We start from the raw sequence: 19,901 nt of genomic DNA, 5'->3' as shown, positions 1-19,901 counted from the left end.
AAACTTTTATCCTAAAACAAGATCATTGTTTCATTTTGATCTTATATATGTATGGGACATCCATGTATATAGACAGAAAGTATTAGGTATTATAATAGATGCAAATCTGTGTCGTAGATAACATGGGATGTATCGTAACTACCCCTACTCTAGTTCGGCGATATCGGCGTCGGCGTCGGCGTCGGCGTCGGCGTTGTCGTCGTCATCGTCGGCGTCGACGTCGACGTTGGAGGCGACGGCGTCGGCGCTGGGCGTTCGGCGCTCCGGAGGCGTCGGCCGCTTGACTGCGTTATCAGTAGTGGTGCCGTCGTCCGCGCGAGCAGGTGAAGGCCTTCGTCACAATAGCTGCTCGACGACCTGGTAAGCCTTGTTTTGACTGGATCCCCTCCCTTTTTTTTTTTTTTTTGCGAGCCCCGCATCGACCGGGCGGACGACGCGAGATCCGCACCGCGATTTTTCCATCCCTTCTCCGTGGCATCCTCCGCGGGTGGCGGCAGCCTCTCGTTGACGGTCGATCGTGGGCTGATAAAACGTAGAATGGAATTTTCGCCGAGATTCAAATAGAACGCCAGTGGTAGGGGAAAGCGGAAAGCAGCGGAAAGGGAGGAAGAATAGATTTCGGGGGGGGGGGGGAAGGAGCGTGACGTCTTATGTTTAATAAATTTATATTTCGGGAAACGGCGTTCGTATTTCCCGATTTAACGATGCATCTTGCCGATAATCAACGAGACGGCTCGATTTATCAGCTAAAATCCGAGTGATGTGTCTTCAGATATACGATCCCCGTCTAAGTACATAGCAGACGCAAATTAATTCGGCGAAAGATGGAGGCAATTATCGCGCACGCGAGGGTGTCCAAATAATGAGAGAGATGCGGAATATTCGAAAATTATTAAATAGCTTAAATATTATTTGCCTACGTCGAATTTACGTGCCCCTTTTCAAATTCTTTTCTGCATTTCGAATGATTTGTCGGTCGACGAATTGAAATTTACATCTCTTTTCAAAAAGAAAACTATTATAATTGCAAATGGCATTTGCCGAGGAAAATTCTATACCACGGTTCAGATATTCTGCAGGGTAAAACTTTGTAAACAAATACGGGATGTGGTTCGCGAGCGTTGGCGGAAGGTTAATTGGTCAGCTCCGGTTAGGACTATGTTTAGCGACAATCCTCTAGGAGATGGTGCTCTTCTATTTTTATCGCCTTGTCGTTTCCTTCCGCGGATATTCTCCTCTCTATTTCAGGTAATAACGGTATGACATCCCCACGGTCGTTTTCGGTTCGATTAGCACCCCTGCGCAACCCCCGGTTTCGCACAGTATCTCGTGGGGTACCGAGATCCTTTCCGAAACCTTCGCAATTAATTCCGTCGACTCGCGCGCGGTCCAGGGCGTCCGGAATAATAGACGGTTTCTCTCTCTTTCTCTTTCGGCAAGCCGTTTCGCACGGTTGACCTAATGACGACGCGATAATTGCACTCGACATACTCGGCGGCGTGAAGCATGTTTGCCGTGTCCATCGAGTGCCCGGGACGACGGCAAACATTTGCCGAACGTACGGCACGGTCCACCCGCTTTCACGCCGTTCTCTCCTGGAGATCCAAATTGCACCTACGAAATAAAATCGCGCCTGAATTACGCGCCTCAACATCATCTTCACAAACCGGCATTCACCCTCACGACGTACAATATGCGTTCAACCTTTCCGGCGGACGTCGGGGTGGGAATCCATTTCGCACGCTGCGATCTCTCCCTCTTTCTCTCCCGTCCTTGCCTGGTTAATGGTTATCTCGGCGCGTCGGATTTCTGTAATTATTAATGATCTCTATATTAATTAGGGTAAGGCGGGGCTGTTTGAGTCGGTTAAAGAAAAAAAATCGGATGAAACATGTTCAAGAGATATAGAGGAGCTTTTTTTAGTCACGGGCTTTTTTTAGCTTTTTGGCTTTTTGTCTTGAAAATTTGGTATCCGATTTTCTTCCTTTAACCGACTCAAATAGCCCCTCCTCACCCTATCGAGGATATTTCTGGATTCAATTAGCTCTCGGTCTCGCGACTCGAGACTCGAGACGCCGCGTCGCGTCGCGGTCCTCGATTTCGAGACGCGCGCCCGCGTGCTCCCATTTTGCTGGCACACTGTTGCTTCGTGCTCTTATCTCGCGACTGAATTCTATTCTCAATTCCCGAGCGTTTCGACGGGTTTCCGACGCGACTCCTCGAGGTATTGAGAGCCCGCCCCTGGAAAAACAATAGCGACCGCGCGCCGCGGGCGGCGGGTTCCGCGTTCCGCCACGTGTTGGGGCGGGTCAAAAGTTCACCGCCGAGCTCCGAGCTCTCGCGCGACAGCGTCTCCTACGCGCGCATCTACGCGCGCATCTGCTCGACGTATTACGTCTCAAAATGTATATAAACACATAAATTTTCGGACCGTCGGTCGACGAGCAGCCTCTCGCGAACGCGTGGAGCGCGTTGGGTCGAGGAAAAGGGGGTAAGAGAGAGAGAGAGAGAGAGAGAGAGAGAGATCGATACGCATCGAGCGAAACGCTCCGTGCGTAAAAAGCGCGCGCGGGCACGCGCGGCCCGAATTCGACGGCAGGAAAACGCCCGATCGATTCCGGGCGATTCGTCGTCTCTCGCTCGCGCGCTCGCGCGCGAAAGTCGCCGGAGCTCTCCAGCCACCCCGCCGTGCGCGACGGTGGTGGTGGCACGTCGCGGCCCCCTCCCCCCCCCCTCCCTCGAAACCCCTCGTCCCTCACTCTCTTTCTCCTCGCGCGCGCGACGGTGCGCGAGGAGGATTTAGCGACCCCCGACCCCCGACCACGGTCCCGCGACATACGCGATGGAATTCAACCCCCACGGTGAAATCCGCGTTTCCGTTTTCCTTTTGCAGAGGGTCCTCACCCCCCGGCGTAAAATGGGAACGTAAGAGGGCGGCATAACAGGGCCTTGAACACCTCCACCCTCAAGCCCGCCAACTTCACAACCATCACCCTCCCCCGCCGCCCACCCGCGGCTGAGCGGGCAACGACCAATGAGCACGCTCGGGACAAGTACAAACTGACTGAGCAGTGGGGGAGGCGGGAGGAGGAGGAGGAGAAGGATATCGCGATCGAGATCGTGATAGATCGATCTATGTCGCTTGGGCGATCGATGGAATGAACGGAGTCGCAGGCGCGCGTAGGCGCCGCCTAACCGTCGCGATTCACGGATCGATGTAACGCTCGCTGCGTTCCGCAGGCGAAGACAATCGTAGTTGTTTAGGTAGCCACCGAATTAAGACATAAGTAAGATACATAGATATATATACATGTAAGAGCATATATATATATATATATATACACAGATTATATATACATCCAAAAGTATTGATCAAAAAAGAAAGAATCACAATCTCTATATCATTTGTTGAGCGTCGATCATTGTATATTATATATATTGACCTACTACTGATCGCCGGATCGATCAAGTATATATATATATCGAGTAACACGAGTACCTTGAGCGGGCAATAACCGAAGGATCGGAGAACGCAAGTGGGATCAAAAAGATTCGACGATTATACCTATATTGAACTCGAGATAGACGCCGGAGGTCCGGAGAGATTCGAGAGATCTCGGGAGATTTAATATCCTAACGATATTGTGGAAGGTCCACGCGAGTCCGAGGGAGGCTGCACGAGATCCCACACGTACGACGACGAGGCGGCAATCGGGTGAGCTTTGTAATCGAAACGTCCGAGAGAAGACAGATTTTATGAATTTAAGGATATAGATTCTCTACAGGGAATGAAATAAATTTGAAGAGAGAAATATATATATATATATTATATATGTAGTAGTGTTCTTAAGAAGAATTCAAGTTTCTAAGGAGACCAGTTGGCGATATCGAGCGATATAAACGTTGCGAGAAAGATATTTCGAAGGTGGAATGACGCCTCAGCTTTGGAAACCAAAGGATCCCGCGATGGTCGTCGCCTAAAAACGCCGTTGCGAGCTCGCGAAATCCCGCAAGGATGAATCTCGAGGTGGAGTTGATCGCGGGGGTCATCAAAGGCGGCCCGCCCCCCGCTCATCTGCCGGCGCCGAGGCTCATCAAGATATTCATCGCCGGCGAGAGGGATGGTAAGTCGGATTGCGTCTCGGGATTTCCGCGAATCTCGAGGGACGGAAAGCTTTAGCTTCGATGAACGGGATAAACGTGCGTCTTGCTGAACGTTCGCAATTCTCTTCGGCCTCGATAGGATCTATAGCTGATTGCCCGTGTATATATCTCGTTATATTCCGTATAATAAGCGGAATTCAATCTCGGTAACGTCACGCGCACGTGAGGCAACACGTAGGCGTAGAGAAATTGCGAATAAATAGATAGAGTAGAGAGAGAGAGATAGAGAGAGTTTCTATTAACGCGGAATTAAATTCGGCAATTTTGCCGGCTAGACTTCCCGGAGGAGCGCAAACAGCTGCTGGAGGTGGTCGGGCCGGAGCTGCAATCAATTTACGACGATATGGGAATCGAGGTCAGTGCAAAGCAATTTACATTTACTTTGACGTTCAAATCCGCTGGCCAATATCAAGCTCGCGGGGATTATGCCGCTTCGCCCTGTCGCAGGTGCTCCTGGTGGACATGCAGTACGGGTCCGGCGACGACCCGGACGTCGATCCGCACCTGGCGGAATACTTCCTGGAGGAGATAAGCGGGTCCCACCGACACTCCAGGGGATGCTTCCTCCTGGTAAGGAAACGCTACGACGTTACGGCGTTATCGATCGGCGCTACATTTATCTTTCATTGTCGCGTGGAATTAAGAATTAGTATATGCGACGGTCTGGCATGCGTGTCTCGCTATAAGTATTCCACCGGGGGTGCTCTGACCACCAACGATTATGCATTATACCGCCCGTATCGCGCTCTCGACGCGCTCGCGCTTCATTTCGCGCCGCGTATTTCCTCTCGCCATTCTCGGTCGCGTCGAGCATCGCTCTCTTTTCTTACCCTTCTTCTACACACTTCCGGTATTACGCTCGAGATGCAGAGAAGTGACTCGTTTCTCCATTTGTTATCCTTTTCAGCTGTTGACGGGAACAAATTATACCGTAGGGTGGGTACCAACGGAATTGAAAGAGGCTACCTACCGAACGCTTCTCGCGCACTGCGCTCTTCTTAAAGATCATTACGAGCACAATGGGCACTCTTATGTTTTGAATGCAAATAGGTAACGCTGATGTTTAGAAATCTCTCCTCCTACTTTCCCCCTTTTCCTCACCGTATCGCCGTTTTTCTTGAGTCATCATAAGTTGCGTGTGAATAGCGTGCAGACCGCTCAGCGGGAATGGCAAATTGATCAAGAGCTGAATCTGCGCCTGCTGCTAAGGACCGCCGCGGAACGCGCGATCGCGGAGCAGCCGGAGAACCAGGATTTGAAATACGTCCTGAAGAGTACGGCGGAACGACAGCTGGACTACGGCCTAAGTGAGTAGCGGAGTTATTTGCCGATAATCTCTGAGATATTAGAATTGTCCGCGAACGAGGCGATTCTAAGCCGCTGATATTCCGGCATATTATTCCGTGTATATATATGTACATATATTGTGGACACGTCATATTTTTTGCGAGATCGTAAATAAGTAACCGAACACGCCGATCGGGATCGACCGCCACTCTGACGCCTGTCAATATTTGATCAACTCTCGTGCGACGGCACGCCGGTGGCATGTCATATTTCACGACTGAAATTGTGGACTTATCGAGCTTTCTCCTCCAAAAATAGAAGATCCTGACCTTCTAGGTCAAGTATCGTGTGCCGTTTAAATTATTCTCCGTCAAACGTTCGCGACGACTGTTCGCGAAGGAGAGCTCGCACACCCATTGCGTTTCACGTTATAAGAGGCTTTTACGTGGAAGCTTGGAAATTGAAGCCGCTTTGTGCCACGTCTAATGTCGCAGTAATTCGTTTTCCAGCCAGAAAATTTAATTGGTGCTCGAGCTATTTTTAGTCGTCCCGCTGATTAAGAATTTATTACCAATCTTTCAACATATAGCGATTAAAATCTCGATACGAGAAATTATTTATCTCTGAATTCCCTTAGATGCAATAAAAGGATTTTAAAATGGGCTTTAAAGACTTTTTATGTATTTATCGCTAGCCAAATATATAGATTATACATGTGGATATATTAGATTATAGATATAAGTGCAGTGCGGCACGTACAGAGAAGCGCTAATAATTCATCGGTATAATCGTTGGAACGTTCTTATCAGATCTAGATCAGCAGGGCTTGGGAATAATGGCCGTGATTCGCGAGTGGACGAACGACGATGCATCAAGGTGTACGGCGGCCGAGGGGCTCAAGTCCCGTATCCAGGCTACCTTACCCCATGAAAATGTTCTGAGTTTTAACGTGGAGCACCGTAACGGCGGTATCGATGCCGACTATGACGCTCACGACGAATATCTTGGAAAGTTTCGGGACTTGATATTGGACAGGCTTCAGCAACTGGTAAACGCGTCCGTCGAGGCTGATCCGGAAATTAAAAGTCGCAAGAAAATGGTTCAGGAGGTCTACGCTGAGAGTATGTCGCATTTCGCTCTTCTTCGAGAATTACCGTTGGCCGACGAGGGCGACGAGGCCGTGGAGCGAGTTAAACAACTTATCCTTGCAGGTTTCTTGCATTCTTTACATATACAGGATGGTACAACAGCGTAAGAATATGTTACACAATTGAATCGTGTGTAAATCTTCAGGCAAGGAGCAGAAGCACGGGCCGATTCTAATCTACGGACCCAAATCCTCTGGAAAATCCTCTATCCTTGCACGCGTCTACCGAGATTCGCCGGACTGGCTTTCGACGCCGACGCTTCGTGTCGTCCGACTGTGCACTTCGACACCTCGATCCGCCTATAGCCTGGAGCTCCTCCGCATCCTCTGCCAGCACGTCGGCTTTCTTTGCGGCGATAACGACGGTAATCTACCGCGAGATGCCTCCTTCGACCCACTCTACCTCAACAATTGGTTCAGTCTCATTATACGCCGCTTAGAGGAACATCCCCTTTCGGACCAATTAATTATTCTTCTCGACGATCTTCATCGTTTTCATCCGCTCGAGTGTGATATCGTCGCCGCCCTGTCTTGGCTACCGTTCACTCTTCCTCCTGGTGTTCACTTTGTCGTCACTTCCGCGTTCCCGCCCGAGAAAATGCGCCTCACGCCAATTCAAAAGGATCATCTACGTAGCCCCGACATTCTCGTTGATCTCTCTGGACGTATGTGCGCGACGTCAGGCGTCGACGTGGTTTTTGAGCGTTTGGAGGAGCTCGTCGGACTCGATGCAGCTAATCGGATTGCCTCGATTCTCGCTTGCACCGAGTACGGCTTGTCGGAGACAGAAATACTCGAATTAATTATGCCTACCGGAGGAGAGGGACCTTTGCTCTTGAAGGAGAGTCAATTTAACTTTGCGACCTGGTGCTTAGTCAGGAGGACGTTTGCACCGTGGCTCAAAGTAAGTAGATTATAGGATCGATATGGATAGTCGCTTTAACACCACATTTATCCTACATTTTCGTATTATTAAATTATTATTTTACAAAATATTATTTCAGGTACGAGTGATGAGCGGTCGATTAATGTTTTCCTGGCGCGGCCAATGTCGCGAAGTCGCACTCAGAAAGTATCTCTCCAATCAAGACGTTTCTCGCGGTTACCACGCGGAGTTGGCCGGACTCTTCTTCTCCGAAGACGCCGACGATAATTCTGACAAATCACCGAAGAATCCAGCTTCTTCGCCTCCCATCAAGGAAACGCCGTTTCAAAGTGCGCCGCAAACGCAGGATATCACGTACACACTTCGACACGTCGAAGAAGCGTGGTTACATCTTCTGCGGGCTTCCGACGTTGACAAGCTGAAGAAACTCGCCGTCTGCGCGTTCGACTTTCTTCTTGCGAGTGCCCAGACGATCTCCGTGAGCTATCTACGATGCGTCCTCGAACATGCCAGACGATATCTCCTCGAGCGCGACTTGGAGCTCGTGTATTATGCCGTGAGAAAATCCAGCGATGTCCTTACCAGAGATCCTCTTCAGCTCGCTGCGCAGCTCATCTGCTGGTTAAGGCCGGTCGCCGAGGACGGCGGTGACCTCGTAAGTCTTTTTTATTTTTTTACTTTAATAAGGAGATTATTGGAGACTATTATTAAATTGGAAAGGCTTACTCGGTCTCTCTTTATCAAGGTCAGTAGAATGGTCATGGCGGCTATGGCTTGGTGCGACGGTTACACCGCGCCTTTGCTCGTGCCCTTGAACGGATGGCTACAACCGCCTCTGCCACTGCAGATCCGGGCGATTACATGTCCTCAGGGAGTTAAATTGATCGAAGCGGCACCGTCTGGCCAGCATGTGGTCGTCGTGCCACCGCAGGGGGATGCTCAGCTATGGCACGTGATGTCCGGTCAGCTTGTTCATACATTCAAAGGTAAAGAGAAAAGTATAGTTATAATCAAATTGCATTATAACAATATTATTTCCTTCTCTATTCCGGATTTCCCAAGTATGTTTTCATTAATGATCATAAATAATTTTTTTCTCGTACCAGGACACTCCAGTCCAATCTCGTGTTTAGCCGTCACCCATCAATCGCAGTATCTTCTGACCGGCTCCGAGGACACCTCCATTATCGTCTGGGACATGAAGGATCTCGTTATGAAACGCCGAATTTGCGAGCATATCGCACCGATCCTCACTTTAACTACGGCGCTAAACAACTCCGTTATCGTGAGCGGTGGTGAAGATTCCAGAATTATCGCTACGAGCCTGCTCACTGGCGAAGTCCTGATGAAGGTTGACCATCATCGAGGTCCCGTCACCACTATTCGAGTCGATTCCGCTGGAGAAGTCTTGGTTTCTGGTTCAGTCGACGGGACTGTGTGTCTTTGGTCTTTGGAAAGCTTTAGTCTTCTCAACAGTATTGCTCTACCTTCTCCGGTGGTCATGATAGATGTGTCTGCAGATTCAGTCTTTCTTCTAGCCGCTTGCGAAGATCAGAAGCTCTATCTAAGATCCTTGGCAACAGGCACGGAGATCCACACGCTTAGGGGGCATCAAGGACCAGTTAAGAGTCTCTGTCTGGCGAAAGATTGTAGAAGAGCTATCGCTGGCGGTGTCGAAGGCAGAGTATCCGTATTTGATATGCATAGTGGAAAATTGATCAGGACTCTGCCCGCTAATCCATCGGCAAACGTTACTTCGGTTAAGGTAATTAAACGCAAAATCGCGGTATTTTCAACATTAATTTTTTCTCTTTAAATTTCAATACGTCTTTTTTGTTATCTCTATTTAAATCGCGCTATTTCTATTTTTATTTTTTGCAGGTGACTGAGAAAGATGATTTTCTGATAACTGGCGGAGGAGGTCGCGTGACATACTGGAGCTTTCGCGGTGAAGAACCACCGCCGAAACCGCAGAAACCCGGGAAACAGGATACTCTGCAACCCCATACCGCACCGATATCCTGCTTGGATATCTCCAGGGATGGCGCTATGGCGGTCACCGGTGGTGTCGATTCTTTAGTCAATTTATGGCAGCTCAACACTCACGAATTGTTATCCACCCTGGAAGGGCATATCGCCAGCATCACTTGCATTGCATTTTCCGCGTCAGGACTCTTTGTCGCATCTGGTACATGCTCTTATAAAATATTCTTTTTTCTGCGAATCGACCTATTCGCTGTTAACGTATTTGGATTAAGTGCGTAAATTCTTTAGGATCCGAGGACAAGACAGTACGCGTGTGGGGTTTAACTCTGGGACTTGTCGTGGCTACATTCAGGCACCAGGCGCCGGTAACTGCTGTTACCGCTATGCTGGATGGAAGAAGAGTGGTCAGTTCAGACCGTGCTGGCTCTATCAGGGTCTGGGCAGCAGACAGTGGTACGCTAATTCAGTCTGTTTGCGGACCTGGACGATGTTTCGCTGTTGCGTCCGACATGAGGTGAGGAAACAAGATTTGTAGCAAATTGTACGAACTATTCTGTACCAAATATTCTTTATCGGGCTCTCCCATTCACTCTTCGCACTTCTATATATCTTCAAATTTTGATCACTATTTCAAGACCCATATTCGTACTAACGCCTCCCAGCTCAACAAATCCATCACTCCAGATACGCGGTATGCGGATCTGGCGATAACCAGGTGCGCATAATCAGTCTGGGCGCCGGGCCCGAGGAGAAGCATCAGGTGTCACACTCGCAGGACATCACGTGTCTGGTAGCAACGCCGGATTCCCAGTACCTGATCACCGGCTCCCGCGATATGAGCCTGAAAGTATGGCAACTGGCCGGCGGTAAACTGTCCCAAGTATTGGTCGGTCACACCGACCATGTGACTTGCGTAGCAGTCGCAGTGGTCGACAAGTCTATAGTGGTTTCCGGATCCAGGGACGCCAATTTGATCGTCTGGGATATCAACACCGGTGCCGACTTGCATACTCTCGTGGGCCATCTAGGCTACGTGACCTGCGTGCGTCTCTCCGGCGACGGAACTCTGGCTGCTTCCGGAAGCGAGGACAAGAGCCTAATCGTCTGGGATACCAAAAAGGGCACTCCGCTCAGTTCCATCATGCTACACGTACCGGTTTTGGGAGTTGAAATGTCTACCGATTGCTCCAGGATGGCAGTACATTTATTGGAGCACAAGTGTATGCCTATTCTATGCTTGCACAATACTCCCGCGCAATACGTCAAATTGCCGCAATACGTGGCGCCGCGAGACCTGAGACCACCAGGACCAAAGCGACCCGCCAAGAGGTTGTTGAAGAAAGAGGTGTCTTTAGATACTTATACCTGGCAGCGAAAATACGGACATCTTACATCAGGTTATCCTTTTTTATATAATTCTAATTATTGGAAATCGTAATCGATCTTTTAAGCCTGTTTTTGTAAGATATAAATAAGGATTTAGCTTAACATTCCTTGCATTTATCTTCAGGTATCGTAGTCTCAAGTATCGAGGAACGATTGAAACGTCGTTTTAGCGTGAGCGCGTCGATGGAAGAGATCAGTAAAGCAGGGATCAGTTTAGCCGGTTCTCAACCTGGCCTAGGTCCTGAGCAGGCCGCTTTAGCACAATCTCAACATTTTGATCAATTGGAGGCACTTTGGAACAAACAATCGCCGCCGCCGAGACCACGTGGCCTAGTCCGGACGTTAACGAAACAAAGCTCGCTTCAGGCTACCCGAATATCCGACTCTGAAGAAGAAGGTAAGCGCATACGATATTATCTTTTATTATCTAGTTTGCTCAAGCAAATGCTTATTTTTCATAATAAAGCGTACAAGGTAAAGTTTACAGTGGGATATTATATTGCAGATATACCGGATTAAATGGCAGAATATTTTCTATCGACAACTTTCGATTGATTGTCGAATATATTTAAGTTACAAAAATGTCCTTCCGTGTCATTCGATGCAATAAATAAAGATATACCAGAGATAATAGACTAGAAGAAAATGCATAATTAGTTTCATTATTTTTGCAGTTCCATAGTTTACCTATAATACCTATATACTTTATTTCGTTATATTATTTATTGTCCGCGCGCGCGTTATTAAAATTTACAATATTTTATACAATATCAAGATCAGTTATGTAAAGCTATACATAAACAATAATTATTTATTCTGTCCGCTTTTTAATTACGTGTGTGCAGTTTGGTAATATTTCATAACAATTTTCCACGCTTTCGGTGCCATGAAACCTTCGGGAGGATCTTCGCCATTTTTTGCCAAATCTAATTAACATGGACATAATATTTTTATAAATCTTGTAGAAATACAAAAGATAAATAATTTTATATTATTCGAACTAACGGATAAGAAAAATGAAAACAGAATAGAAACTTACTGCGCATTTTGGTACCGGAAATGAAAATAAAATCTTGTTGTCGTTCGGCTTCGAAGAAAGACATTTTCTTCGCTTTGATGTCGTAAGCAGCTACTCTAAAAGGAATAATTTCGAGATCCTGCAAACCTGGCGCCAGTGAAAGGACGCGCGCGCCGTGAGCAGCATCGTAGAGATTGCCGTCTGCCGTGGCGGATTTATCAGGATGAGGGACGCCGGCAGGATCTCGTCCGACAATATAGAAATTTGCTCCTGCGATCATACGAGCTTTGGCATGCCATTGTACCTAAAGGATACAAATTAGCGGCTCAATATTTTTTTAGTTGGGTATTAATAATCTTTACATATTTCAGGTATTGCACGTAACGCATTGTTTAACAAAATGTTAGGAAGAAATATACTTCTGTGGGGCCGGCGTAGCACATAGGGCTAGGGAAGATAGCGAGTATAGTATCCTCGTGCAAGACACCCTCCTCGAGGACAGCCTCGTGCTGCTGTATTCTGACCGATAGGGGAACGTCGTCATCTTTAGTCCACCCACCTAAGGGATGAAGAAGAAGAACTGGTTTCTCGTAGCCATACTCTTCGAGACGTTTCCTGGTATCCTGAGATACAACGAGATGTAGAAGTAACGAACGAGCATTTGCCGTTTGCGCGGAAAATTTCGTACAGCGTCAGCACCGACCTGCATTAGCAACGCGTGTCCGTTGTGTATTGGATTTCGCAGTTGGAAAGCAAACACCGCGTCGGCGCCAATCTCCCGACACTTGATCCTGATCTCGTTAGGCGTCAGTCTGTAATGGTCCAGCCCATCGTTCCACTTAATCCTTTCGAGCACTTCCAAATCCCCGCCGACCAACCAGTCACCAGAGTCTCGGATTAATTTGACGTAAGGATGCCCGGGATTATTTGTGCCGAATTGACGGCAGCAACGTTCTTCCTTGCGATGGAGATAAAATTCGGGATTGCGTAAAACGGCGAGATCTTTGTCCTGATATCTGAGGACGAGCGCAGCCGCGTCGAAACAGCGCTCTTTATCAGCGGTGCTCACGGCAAGAACAATGGGAATTGATTGGTTGATTGGGACACCGTTTTCATACAATAGGCAATTGAAATGCTGCACCTATTTAAAAAAAAATGTATTTAATATATGGAATCGTTACTTATATATGTAATACAATACTTTTTACATAAGTTTGTAAGCTATGCATAGAACAGGTTTAAACTTACTTGAAGATACTCGTTCTCCCTCATAAATCCTTTCAACGGCGCCGCCCATCCTTCAGCGAGAACTTGCAACCATTGCACATCTATCTTGCCAATTTCCAAATTTGGAAGAGTTTTCATTTCTTTCCGGACATCGTCCAATCTATCCTCCTGCACGAATAATTCCAGAAAAGGTTGCTTAAGTTCGCATATCTTGGGTATAATTTGTTTGCGCTGAAGAAAGTTAATGACGACATCGGTGGATTGTTGAACAGTCGCGTTCTCCGTGTTGACGATGAGATCAGGCCCGGTAGGTACGTCATAATTTTGATCGATACCGGTGAAACCCTTAATAATACCCTGACGTGCTTTCTTGTAGAGCCCTTTGACGTCACGGGCCTCGCAGACCTGGAGGGACGCGTCGACGAATATCTCGAAGAAGGGCAGATTGGCGTTTTCGTGAATTTCCCGTGCTATTTTTCGGTCCTCCGCGAACGGCGACACGAAGCTGCAGAGGGCAACAATGCCAGCATCCGCGAAGAGTCTCGCAACCTCGGCAACACGACGTACGTTCTCCTCGCGATCTTCTTTGCTGAAGCCGAGATTACGGTTCAGACCGGTACGCATGTTGTCACCGTCCAAGCTGTACGCGGGAATTCCCTGTTTCCAGGAATAATAATATCGAATAAATGCCGTGAATGTAGAGCAACGAGTCGAGCGATCGTGTATCGTAAATGTATACCTGAGAGACGAGATATTCCTCAAGCTGAAAGGAGATCGAGGTCTTCCCGGCACCAGAAAGCCCCGTCATCCACAATGTGCATCCGCGAAATCCTCGAACGGAGCCGATCGCTTGTCCCCGTTTCATTCTGGATATATGATGCGCTTGAGCCAACACATTGGTCGCTGTTGCCTGCATCTGCGATCGAAAATACGTCCCTCATCGTCATTATATTCTTTGAATACTTTCTTCAATACACAGCAATTTTTTATCTCGATATATATCACCTCTTTCGGGGAACTCGAAATCTCCAGAATCGGTCGTGCAAAAATTCCCATTTCTTAAAGATTTCCCGTCGTGCTTGTTACGAAATAACTTATAACGATAACGTATTTTTTTTTTTTTACTATTTTACAGTATTATTTTTATACGAGTACATATATGTACATTGATCAACGTAATTGATCCTCGTATAAGTAGTTAAATTAACGGGAGACACGGTAGGTTTGAAACGCGCGACAGACGGCAGGAAACTGATCTCGTGTACGAAACGTAAGATGCTGCTGGAAGCGAGAAAGTATGAGAAGGAAAGTCACTTTCATCGGTATTCCGGGGGGGACAACAATTCCGGGACACGCTTAAGAGGCTGTAACACCGTGTAAATACAGCGCGGCTGTGCGTCAACATTGTACTCTTATCTCGGTCCTCAGGTCAGAATTACGCTAAATCTAACGAGCTGTACACCCTAAATCGTGACGACGTTTACTGAGATGAAGAAAGAAGAAAAACTAGTTTTAACTGATTTCTTATCGCGAAAGCAAAAACAAATGAGAAAGATTATAGATTTTCAAGTATATTTTATAAATATAATGTACAGCAAAGAGCGTATAAAGTATAAAGGAGTGAAAATAAACAAAAAAGATGATGTGACATTTTCTACACGAGACACTGTCTTTGACAACAAATCGAATTTTCAAATTCATCAAATATATGGATATATGTATATATACAATTTAATATTCCATTTCTAGTTAACACAACTACCTTCAATTGTATTAATTGAGCAATCTCGTGTTTCAATAAATATGGCACTTTGATACAAAATTGAATTTGAATGGGTGTCTGTTAAATTAGCAAAATTTTTATTTACATTTGCGCCGTACATCAATTGATTGATTGATTTTACGACGGGCGAGAGATTCCGGACTTCTTTTTTTCTACTTTCTCTCCGCGGTAACTTTCCAATTTATTGCTGGTCAACATTAAATGCGAAATTACTCAGTAGTCACGTTGCGTTGCGCGCGTGGAAGTGGCGATAAACGGTCTCTCGCGCATGTGCCGCGCAGCGCACAATGACAGTCGAGTGCGCGGTTGCTTAAGGGTCCCCCTTCCGCTTCCTTTAAAATCCCTTCGATCACAGTTTAACGTAACTTCGATCGTCCTTCGACGGCTTTTCGTCAATCGAAATTTCCGTCACTTTCGTACAGAACAAATGATAATCGATCGGACGAAGAATAAGTAACCGGCACGTCTTCGGTGCTCGGTAAACGACGAAATTCGACTGTAAAACTTGAAGACTTCTCACAACACGCCAACCGAGAAGTTTCCCGCGCACGTGTGTACGACGTCCTTGCCCAAAGTTATCTCGCAAAGGGTCTCGAATTGAATTGTAGCGCTTTTCAAATCTACCGCGTGCAAGTGAGTTGCGCAATCCGATTGTTCTTTATACGTGGCTCTCGTCCGCGAGATTCCGTCATTCCGATATCTCGGCGCCCGTAACGTCTACACGTCGTTGCACGGTTGCACTCCTGTTACACCCGTAGCAGTCGCACATGTGACGGTGTCGGGTGTATTGCGTTGTGTAAGCTGTACTTACTACTTATCAGCTGTGTCACGTTGCAATCAGTCTATTCTGTTACTTACAATCGGAAGGTTTATCGCTGAAATGGATTTTCTTTCGCTCGGCGCGATTATTTTCGGTTGCTCCTCCGTGATACTGTTCGTAATGAGAAGATACTTTTCGCCTCGAGGGACGAAGTTGCCGAAGTTACCGGAGACCTGGTGGACGCCCGGCACCGAGAGTTCTGTCAACAATGATATCAGACCGTTCAAAGTTACCTTTGCCGAAGAGGTATGCAAATCAGACAAGTTTAGATTGTATTATTTGTCGTAAATGCTGCGCGTTATTTTTATTTAATAAAATAATAAATAAAATAAATAAATAAATAAAATAAATAAAATAAATAAAATAAATAAAATAAATAAAATAAAATAAAAATAAAATATACCCAATTTAACTCCAGTTAAATTTGGAGAGAAAAGTAGATGATAAATACGAATATATAAGCGGCTATAAGCGGAATGATTAACACGATTTGGAAAAGTCAGATGGAGGCTTCAATTCATTATCGATGATTTGAAAACCTAATCGGCTTAGGCTGCTTTCCGATATTCACAGCAAGTACTGGAAATCTTTATAGCGTTTTTCACTGGCAGAACTGGTGCGCACTCAGTGCACATTAAAGCCGTTGTACACTGATTTAATCTCTAATATTTAAAGTAAAATGCAAATATTTCGACTGATAAAATACCCAGTACATATTTTGCCAAATAGTGCAATATAAAGAATATTGACGATTTCATGATTTAACCCGTTTATATTAAGGAGGTTCGATGGTTACTTGTGAGTCAAAAATGCGATTAAAATAAATGTCATTACAGCGATCCCGAATTATATGCAATATTAGTATAATGAATTGTGGATGCTACTTACGTGCTGTATTCTTCGGCAATTATTAGTGTATAGAATATTAACAAACATATACTGGGGTATGAGAGCGTCAACGACTCGGGAATTGCTTATTTAGCCAACATTATATCGTAGAGCCTTAATTTTTTTATATAATTTACATAAACACTTAACACAAATAATCGCAAAACTTGAGCAATATGGACCGTATAGTTTTTTTGTAATATTATTTAGAAGTTGACCACTTTTAGCCTATACCCTTATGGAGAAAGTCTCTCCGAGGTAGATTATCACTGGTTTAGTACATACTTAGCCACCTTAGGACTTTGAAAAACTAACATTTGATAGATGAAACATCAAGGATTGTGTAAAGACTTTAAAATATCGGACTTTACCGTGTGGATTAAAGGCTTTATCGTCACAAAGTTCAGGTCCCAGCGTAGAATAAGCGATTCCCGAGTCGTTGACGCTCTCATACCCCAGTATATGTTTGTTAATATTCTATACACTAATAATTGACGAAGAATATAGCACGTAAGTAGCATCCACAATTCATTATACTAATATTGCATATAATTCGGGATCGCTGTAATGACATTTATTTTATTCGCATTTTTGACTCACAAGTAACCATCGAACCTCCTTAAACATACACTTTACGTTGGTTTGTGTACGACGGCTCTAATGTGTACTGAATGCGCACCAGCTCTGCCAGTGAAAAACGCTATTAGTTTACATAACGTAATTGATTTTCAGTGCTGATAGTGAATATCGGAACGCAGCCCGTTTGAAGAAACGGCACGTGCAAATTGCACGGTCTAAAAGATAAAATGTATCGTTTGCAGGTCATAAAGGATTTGAAATATCGATTAAATCATACTAGACCTCTGACCCCGCCGTTAAAGGACGTTGCCTGGAATTACGGCACTAACACCGATGCCCTGCGCAAATTTCTAGATCACTGGTCGGATAATTATAATTTCGAGGAACGTGAGAGATATATAAATCGGTATTCACATTTTAAAACGAATATCCAAGGTAGGTGTACGATCATCGATAGAAAAGTATAGCGCGTATTCTTTCGGATTACCGAGCACTTACCGAACGGCTTGACGCTTTGTGGTTCAATTTAAGAGCCGGCAAACTTTTTCTGTAAAAGGCCAGATAATAAATATTTTATTTTATTATGTAACCGCTCGTATAACAAAGACTTCAGAATATAATGCTGTTTATAACAAGGGACTTTCAGGATATAATTATATATTATAATTTTTTTTATATTTTCTATCTATAATTTTATATATCTATTTAAATAAAATAGAATCGAATAGAATGCAGAGTTAAGTTTTCAGTCAAATAAGTATGTGAATTATTTCTAGTCAGAGAACGAAATTTAATTCTATTTATAGCAACCGATAAGGGGTATCAATATCAAAGTTAATTAAGCGAGTGTTCTCATTGTATCATTTTATTTCTTAATATTGAATTATAGAGGCTATCATAAATATGTGTTCTATATTTATTGCAGGATTAGATATTCACTTCATCCATGTGAAACCAAGTACTACAGAGGGAAAACGCGTTTTGCCATTGTTAATGGTACATGGATGGCCCGGCTCCATAATGGAATTTTACAAGATCATTCCATTCCTGACTTCACCAAAACCCGAGTACGATTTTATATTTGAAGTGGTAGCACCTTCGCTGCCTGGATTCGGTTTCTCCAGCGCAGCCACAATACCTGAACTTTCGGCTCTTCAAATGAGTGTGGTTTTGAAGAATCTCATGTTGAGGCTTGGTCACGATAAGTATTACGTTCAAGGCGGTGATTGGGGTGCCTCCGTCATTCACGCTATGTCATGTTTATATCCGCAACAGTAAGTTTATTCTCTAAAGTTTATCAGTTAAACCTAATGTGGCGCTTAGAATTAAAGACACACAACAATCGTATGTTGCATGTTATGCAAATCGTAGCGTCTTGGGTATGCATTCCAACTTGTGCCTAGTACTCAATAAATGGACTCTCCTGAAATCAGCATTGCGCCTTCCTTCTTTCTTGCCTTGGGCGAAAACTAAAAAAGCTCCTGGTTTCGGGCTCCTGGCAGAGACTGGATATTATCATATCCAAGCTACAAAGCCAGATACAGTTGGTACGCGACGTATTATATAATTATACAAAAAGACTTAATTAGGCCCGTATTCTGAACGCACTGTTATCGATAAGATATGTGCGCATTTATCAATAAGAGTGCGTTCAGAATACGGGCCTTAGCGCTTATAATCGATCGTTATAAATTGAATATAAGAAGATTTCTGCGCATACTGAATGAGCGAAAATCCAATATCTTCAGAGCGTCGTGTGTTTCAGGGGTCGGTCTGAACGACTCACCTGCTGGTTTGGCAGCGTATATCATCGAGAAATTTTCAAGCGGCACAAATCCGTCTTACAAAAAGAGGGCAGATGGTGGATTTCTGGAGAAGTTTACGTATGACGAGTTGATCGACAACCTGATGATCTATTGGGTATCGAATAGCATGACTACAGCCATGAGAATATACGCTGAACTGTATACTAAGTCGAACAGGTCCTTGTCGGCACTCCTGGAATCGTACGTAATTGTCATCGCGAGTTGCTATTATTATTGCAGCGTAATAAGCCACGAATATCAAGCGTCATTTTCTTTGCAGAACCCCGATAAAGGTTCCCAGCGCTTGCGCGCAGTTTCCCCACGAAATCATGGAGCAAAATCCAAGTAAATTGAGAGAACGATTCGTGAATCTTTTGCGCGCTACCAAAATGCCTCGAGGTGGCCATTTCGCGGCACTCGAAGAACCCGAATTACTCGCAGACGATATATGGAACTCTGTCGACGAGATGGAGAAGTGGAACAAGGAGCACAGGGAAACAGTAATTTACGAACAAGAAAAGAGCAAACTGTAATTCGTAAACGGAAAGAGCGTAAACGTGTGTGTGGTGTCATTCAAGGACGAAATAAATTACGAGAAAATGTTTATTTTTAACTTTTATAAAGATGTTACAGTATGCTTACAAGAGCAATATATATATTTTATATTCATTATTGTTGAAAGGGCGTGTTCTCGAAAGGGATTCTCAACTTTTTATTTTGGATAAGTTTAAGATACGTTTTAACAACTATTTTAACAATGTTTCGTTGCATAAACGTTAGAAATGTATATTGAGAGAAATATATACATATTATTATATGCGAGATGAATTTTTCTAAGTGAATTTTTCATCAATTTGGGCTTCTGCGGAAAATTTATAAGAAGACGTAACATAAAACAAATTTATGATCCTCCGCTCTCTTCTCC

General features: G+C 45.1%; 3 protein-coding genes and 1 long non-coding RNA gene across 7 annotated transcripts; 3 read left to right on the top strand and 1 right to left on the bottom strand.

Annotated features, from left to right (window-relative positions):
* Window positions 1–221: 221 nt before the first annotated feature.
* On the top strand, window positions 222–11,509 carry LOC139782658 (protein qui-1). 2 transcript variants are annotated; one of them, XM_071721669.1, is made up of 17 exons: window positions 222–360; window positions 2,894–3,264; window positions 3,347–4,124; window positions 4,440–4,519; window positions 4,612–4,734; window positions 5,072–5,214; window positions 5,311–5,471; window positions 6,261–6,662; window positions 6,745–7,502; window positions 7,603–8,139; window positions 8,230–8,470; window positions 8,591–9,249; window positions 9,366–9,672; window positions 9,759–9,984; window positions 10,155–10,867; window positions 10,981–11,253; window positions 11,362–11,509. In XM_071721669.1, the coding sequence occupies exons 3-17, from the start codon at window positions 4,016–4,018 to the stop codon at window positions 11,373–11,375; spliced, it is 4,746 nt and encodes a 1,581-aa protein (XP_071577770.1). In that variant the 5' UTR covers window positions 222–360; window positions 2,894–3,264; window positions 3,347–4,015; the 3' UTR covers window positions 11,376–11,509. The 2 variants fall into 2 exon arrangements, with proteins under 2 accessions (XP_071577770.1, XP_071577771.1); XM_071721670.1 differs by having other exon boundaries at window positions 2,894–3,715; window positions 3,839–4,124.
* On the bottom strand, window positions 11,263–15,877 carry LOC139782664 (bifunctional 3'-phosphoadenosine 5'-phosphosulfate synthase-like). 3 transcript variants are annotated; one of them, XM_071721682.1, is made up of 8 exons: window positions 14,970–15,528; window positions 14,107–14,379; window positions 13,841–14,017; window positions 13,123–13,758; window positions 12,578–13,015; window positions 12,294–12,497; window positions 11,896–12,178; window positions 11,263–11,782 (listed from the first exon to the last, which is right to left on the bottom strand). In XM_071721682.1, exons 2-8 carry the CDS (start codon window positions 14,155–14,157, stop codon window positions 11,688–11,690), a joined length of 1,884 nt encoding a protein of 627 aa, XP_071577783.1. In that variant the 5' UTR covers window positions 14,158–14,379; window positions 14,970–15,528; the 3' UTR covers window positions 11,263–11,687. The 3 variants fall into 3 exon arrangements, with proteins under 3 accessions (XP_071577783.1, XP_071577784.1, XP_071577782.1); XM_071721683.1 differs by lacking the exons at window positions 14,107–14,379; window positions 14,970–15,528 and adding an exon at window positions 15,743–15,877; XM_071721681.1 differs by lacking the exon at window positions 14,970–15,528 and having other exon boundaries at window positions 14,107–14,947.
* LOC139782690 (uncharacterized) lies at window positions 13,577–13,803 on the top strand. Its single transcript, XR_011720945.1, has 2 exons — window positions 13,577–13,664; window positions 13,769–13,803. It is a non-coding gene; the product is annotated as an uncharacterized lncRNA (long non-coding RNA).
* LOC139782672 (juvenile hormone epoxide hydrolase 2-like) lies at window positions 15,765–19,798 on the top strand. The gene is made up of 6 exons (XM_071721701.1): window positions 15,765–15,950; window positions 17,414–17,606; window positions 18,097–18,445; window positions 18,543–18,718; window positions 18,937–19,177; window positions 19,257–19,798. The coding sequence occupies exons 1-6, from the start codon at window positions 15,765–15,767 to the stop codon at window positions 19,507–19,509; spliced, it is 1,398 nt and encodes a 465-aa protein (XP_071577802.1). The 3' UTR covers window positions 19,510–19,798.
* The last annotated feature ends 103 nt before the right edge of the window (window positions 19,799–19,901 follow it).

Source organism: Temnothorax nylanderi, unplaced genomic scaffold (genome assembly GCF_030848795.1).
Source record: "Temnothorax nylanderi isolate EJ_2023f unplaced genomic scaffold, tnyl_v1.0 TNYL_tig0433_pilon, whole genome shotgun sequence".
Lineage (NCBI taxonomy): Eukaryota > Metazoa > Arthropoda > Insecta > Hymenoptera > Formicidae > Temnothorax > Temnothorax nylanderi.
The sequence above is the reverse complement of the archived record's forward strand: the minus strand, read 5'-3'. Positions and strand labels throughout refer to the sequence as shown.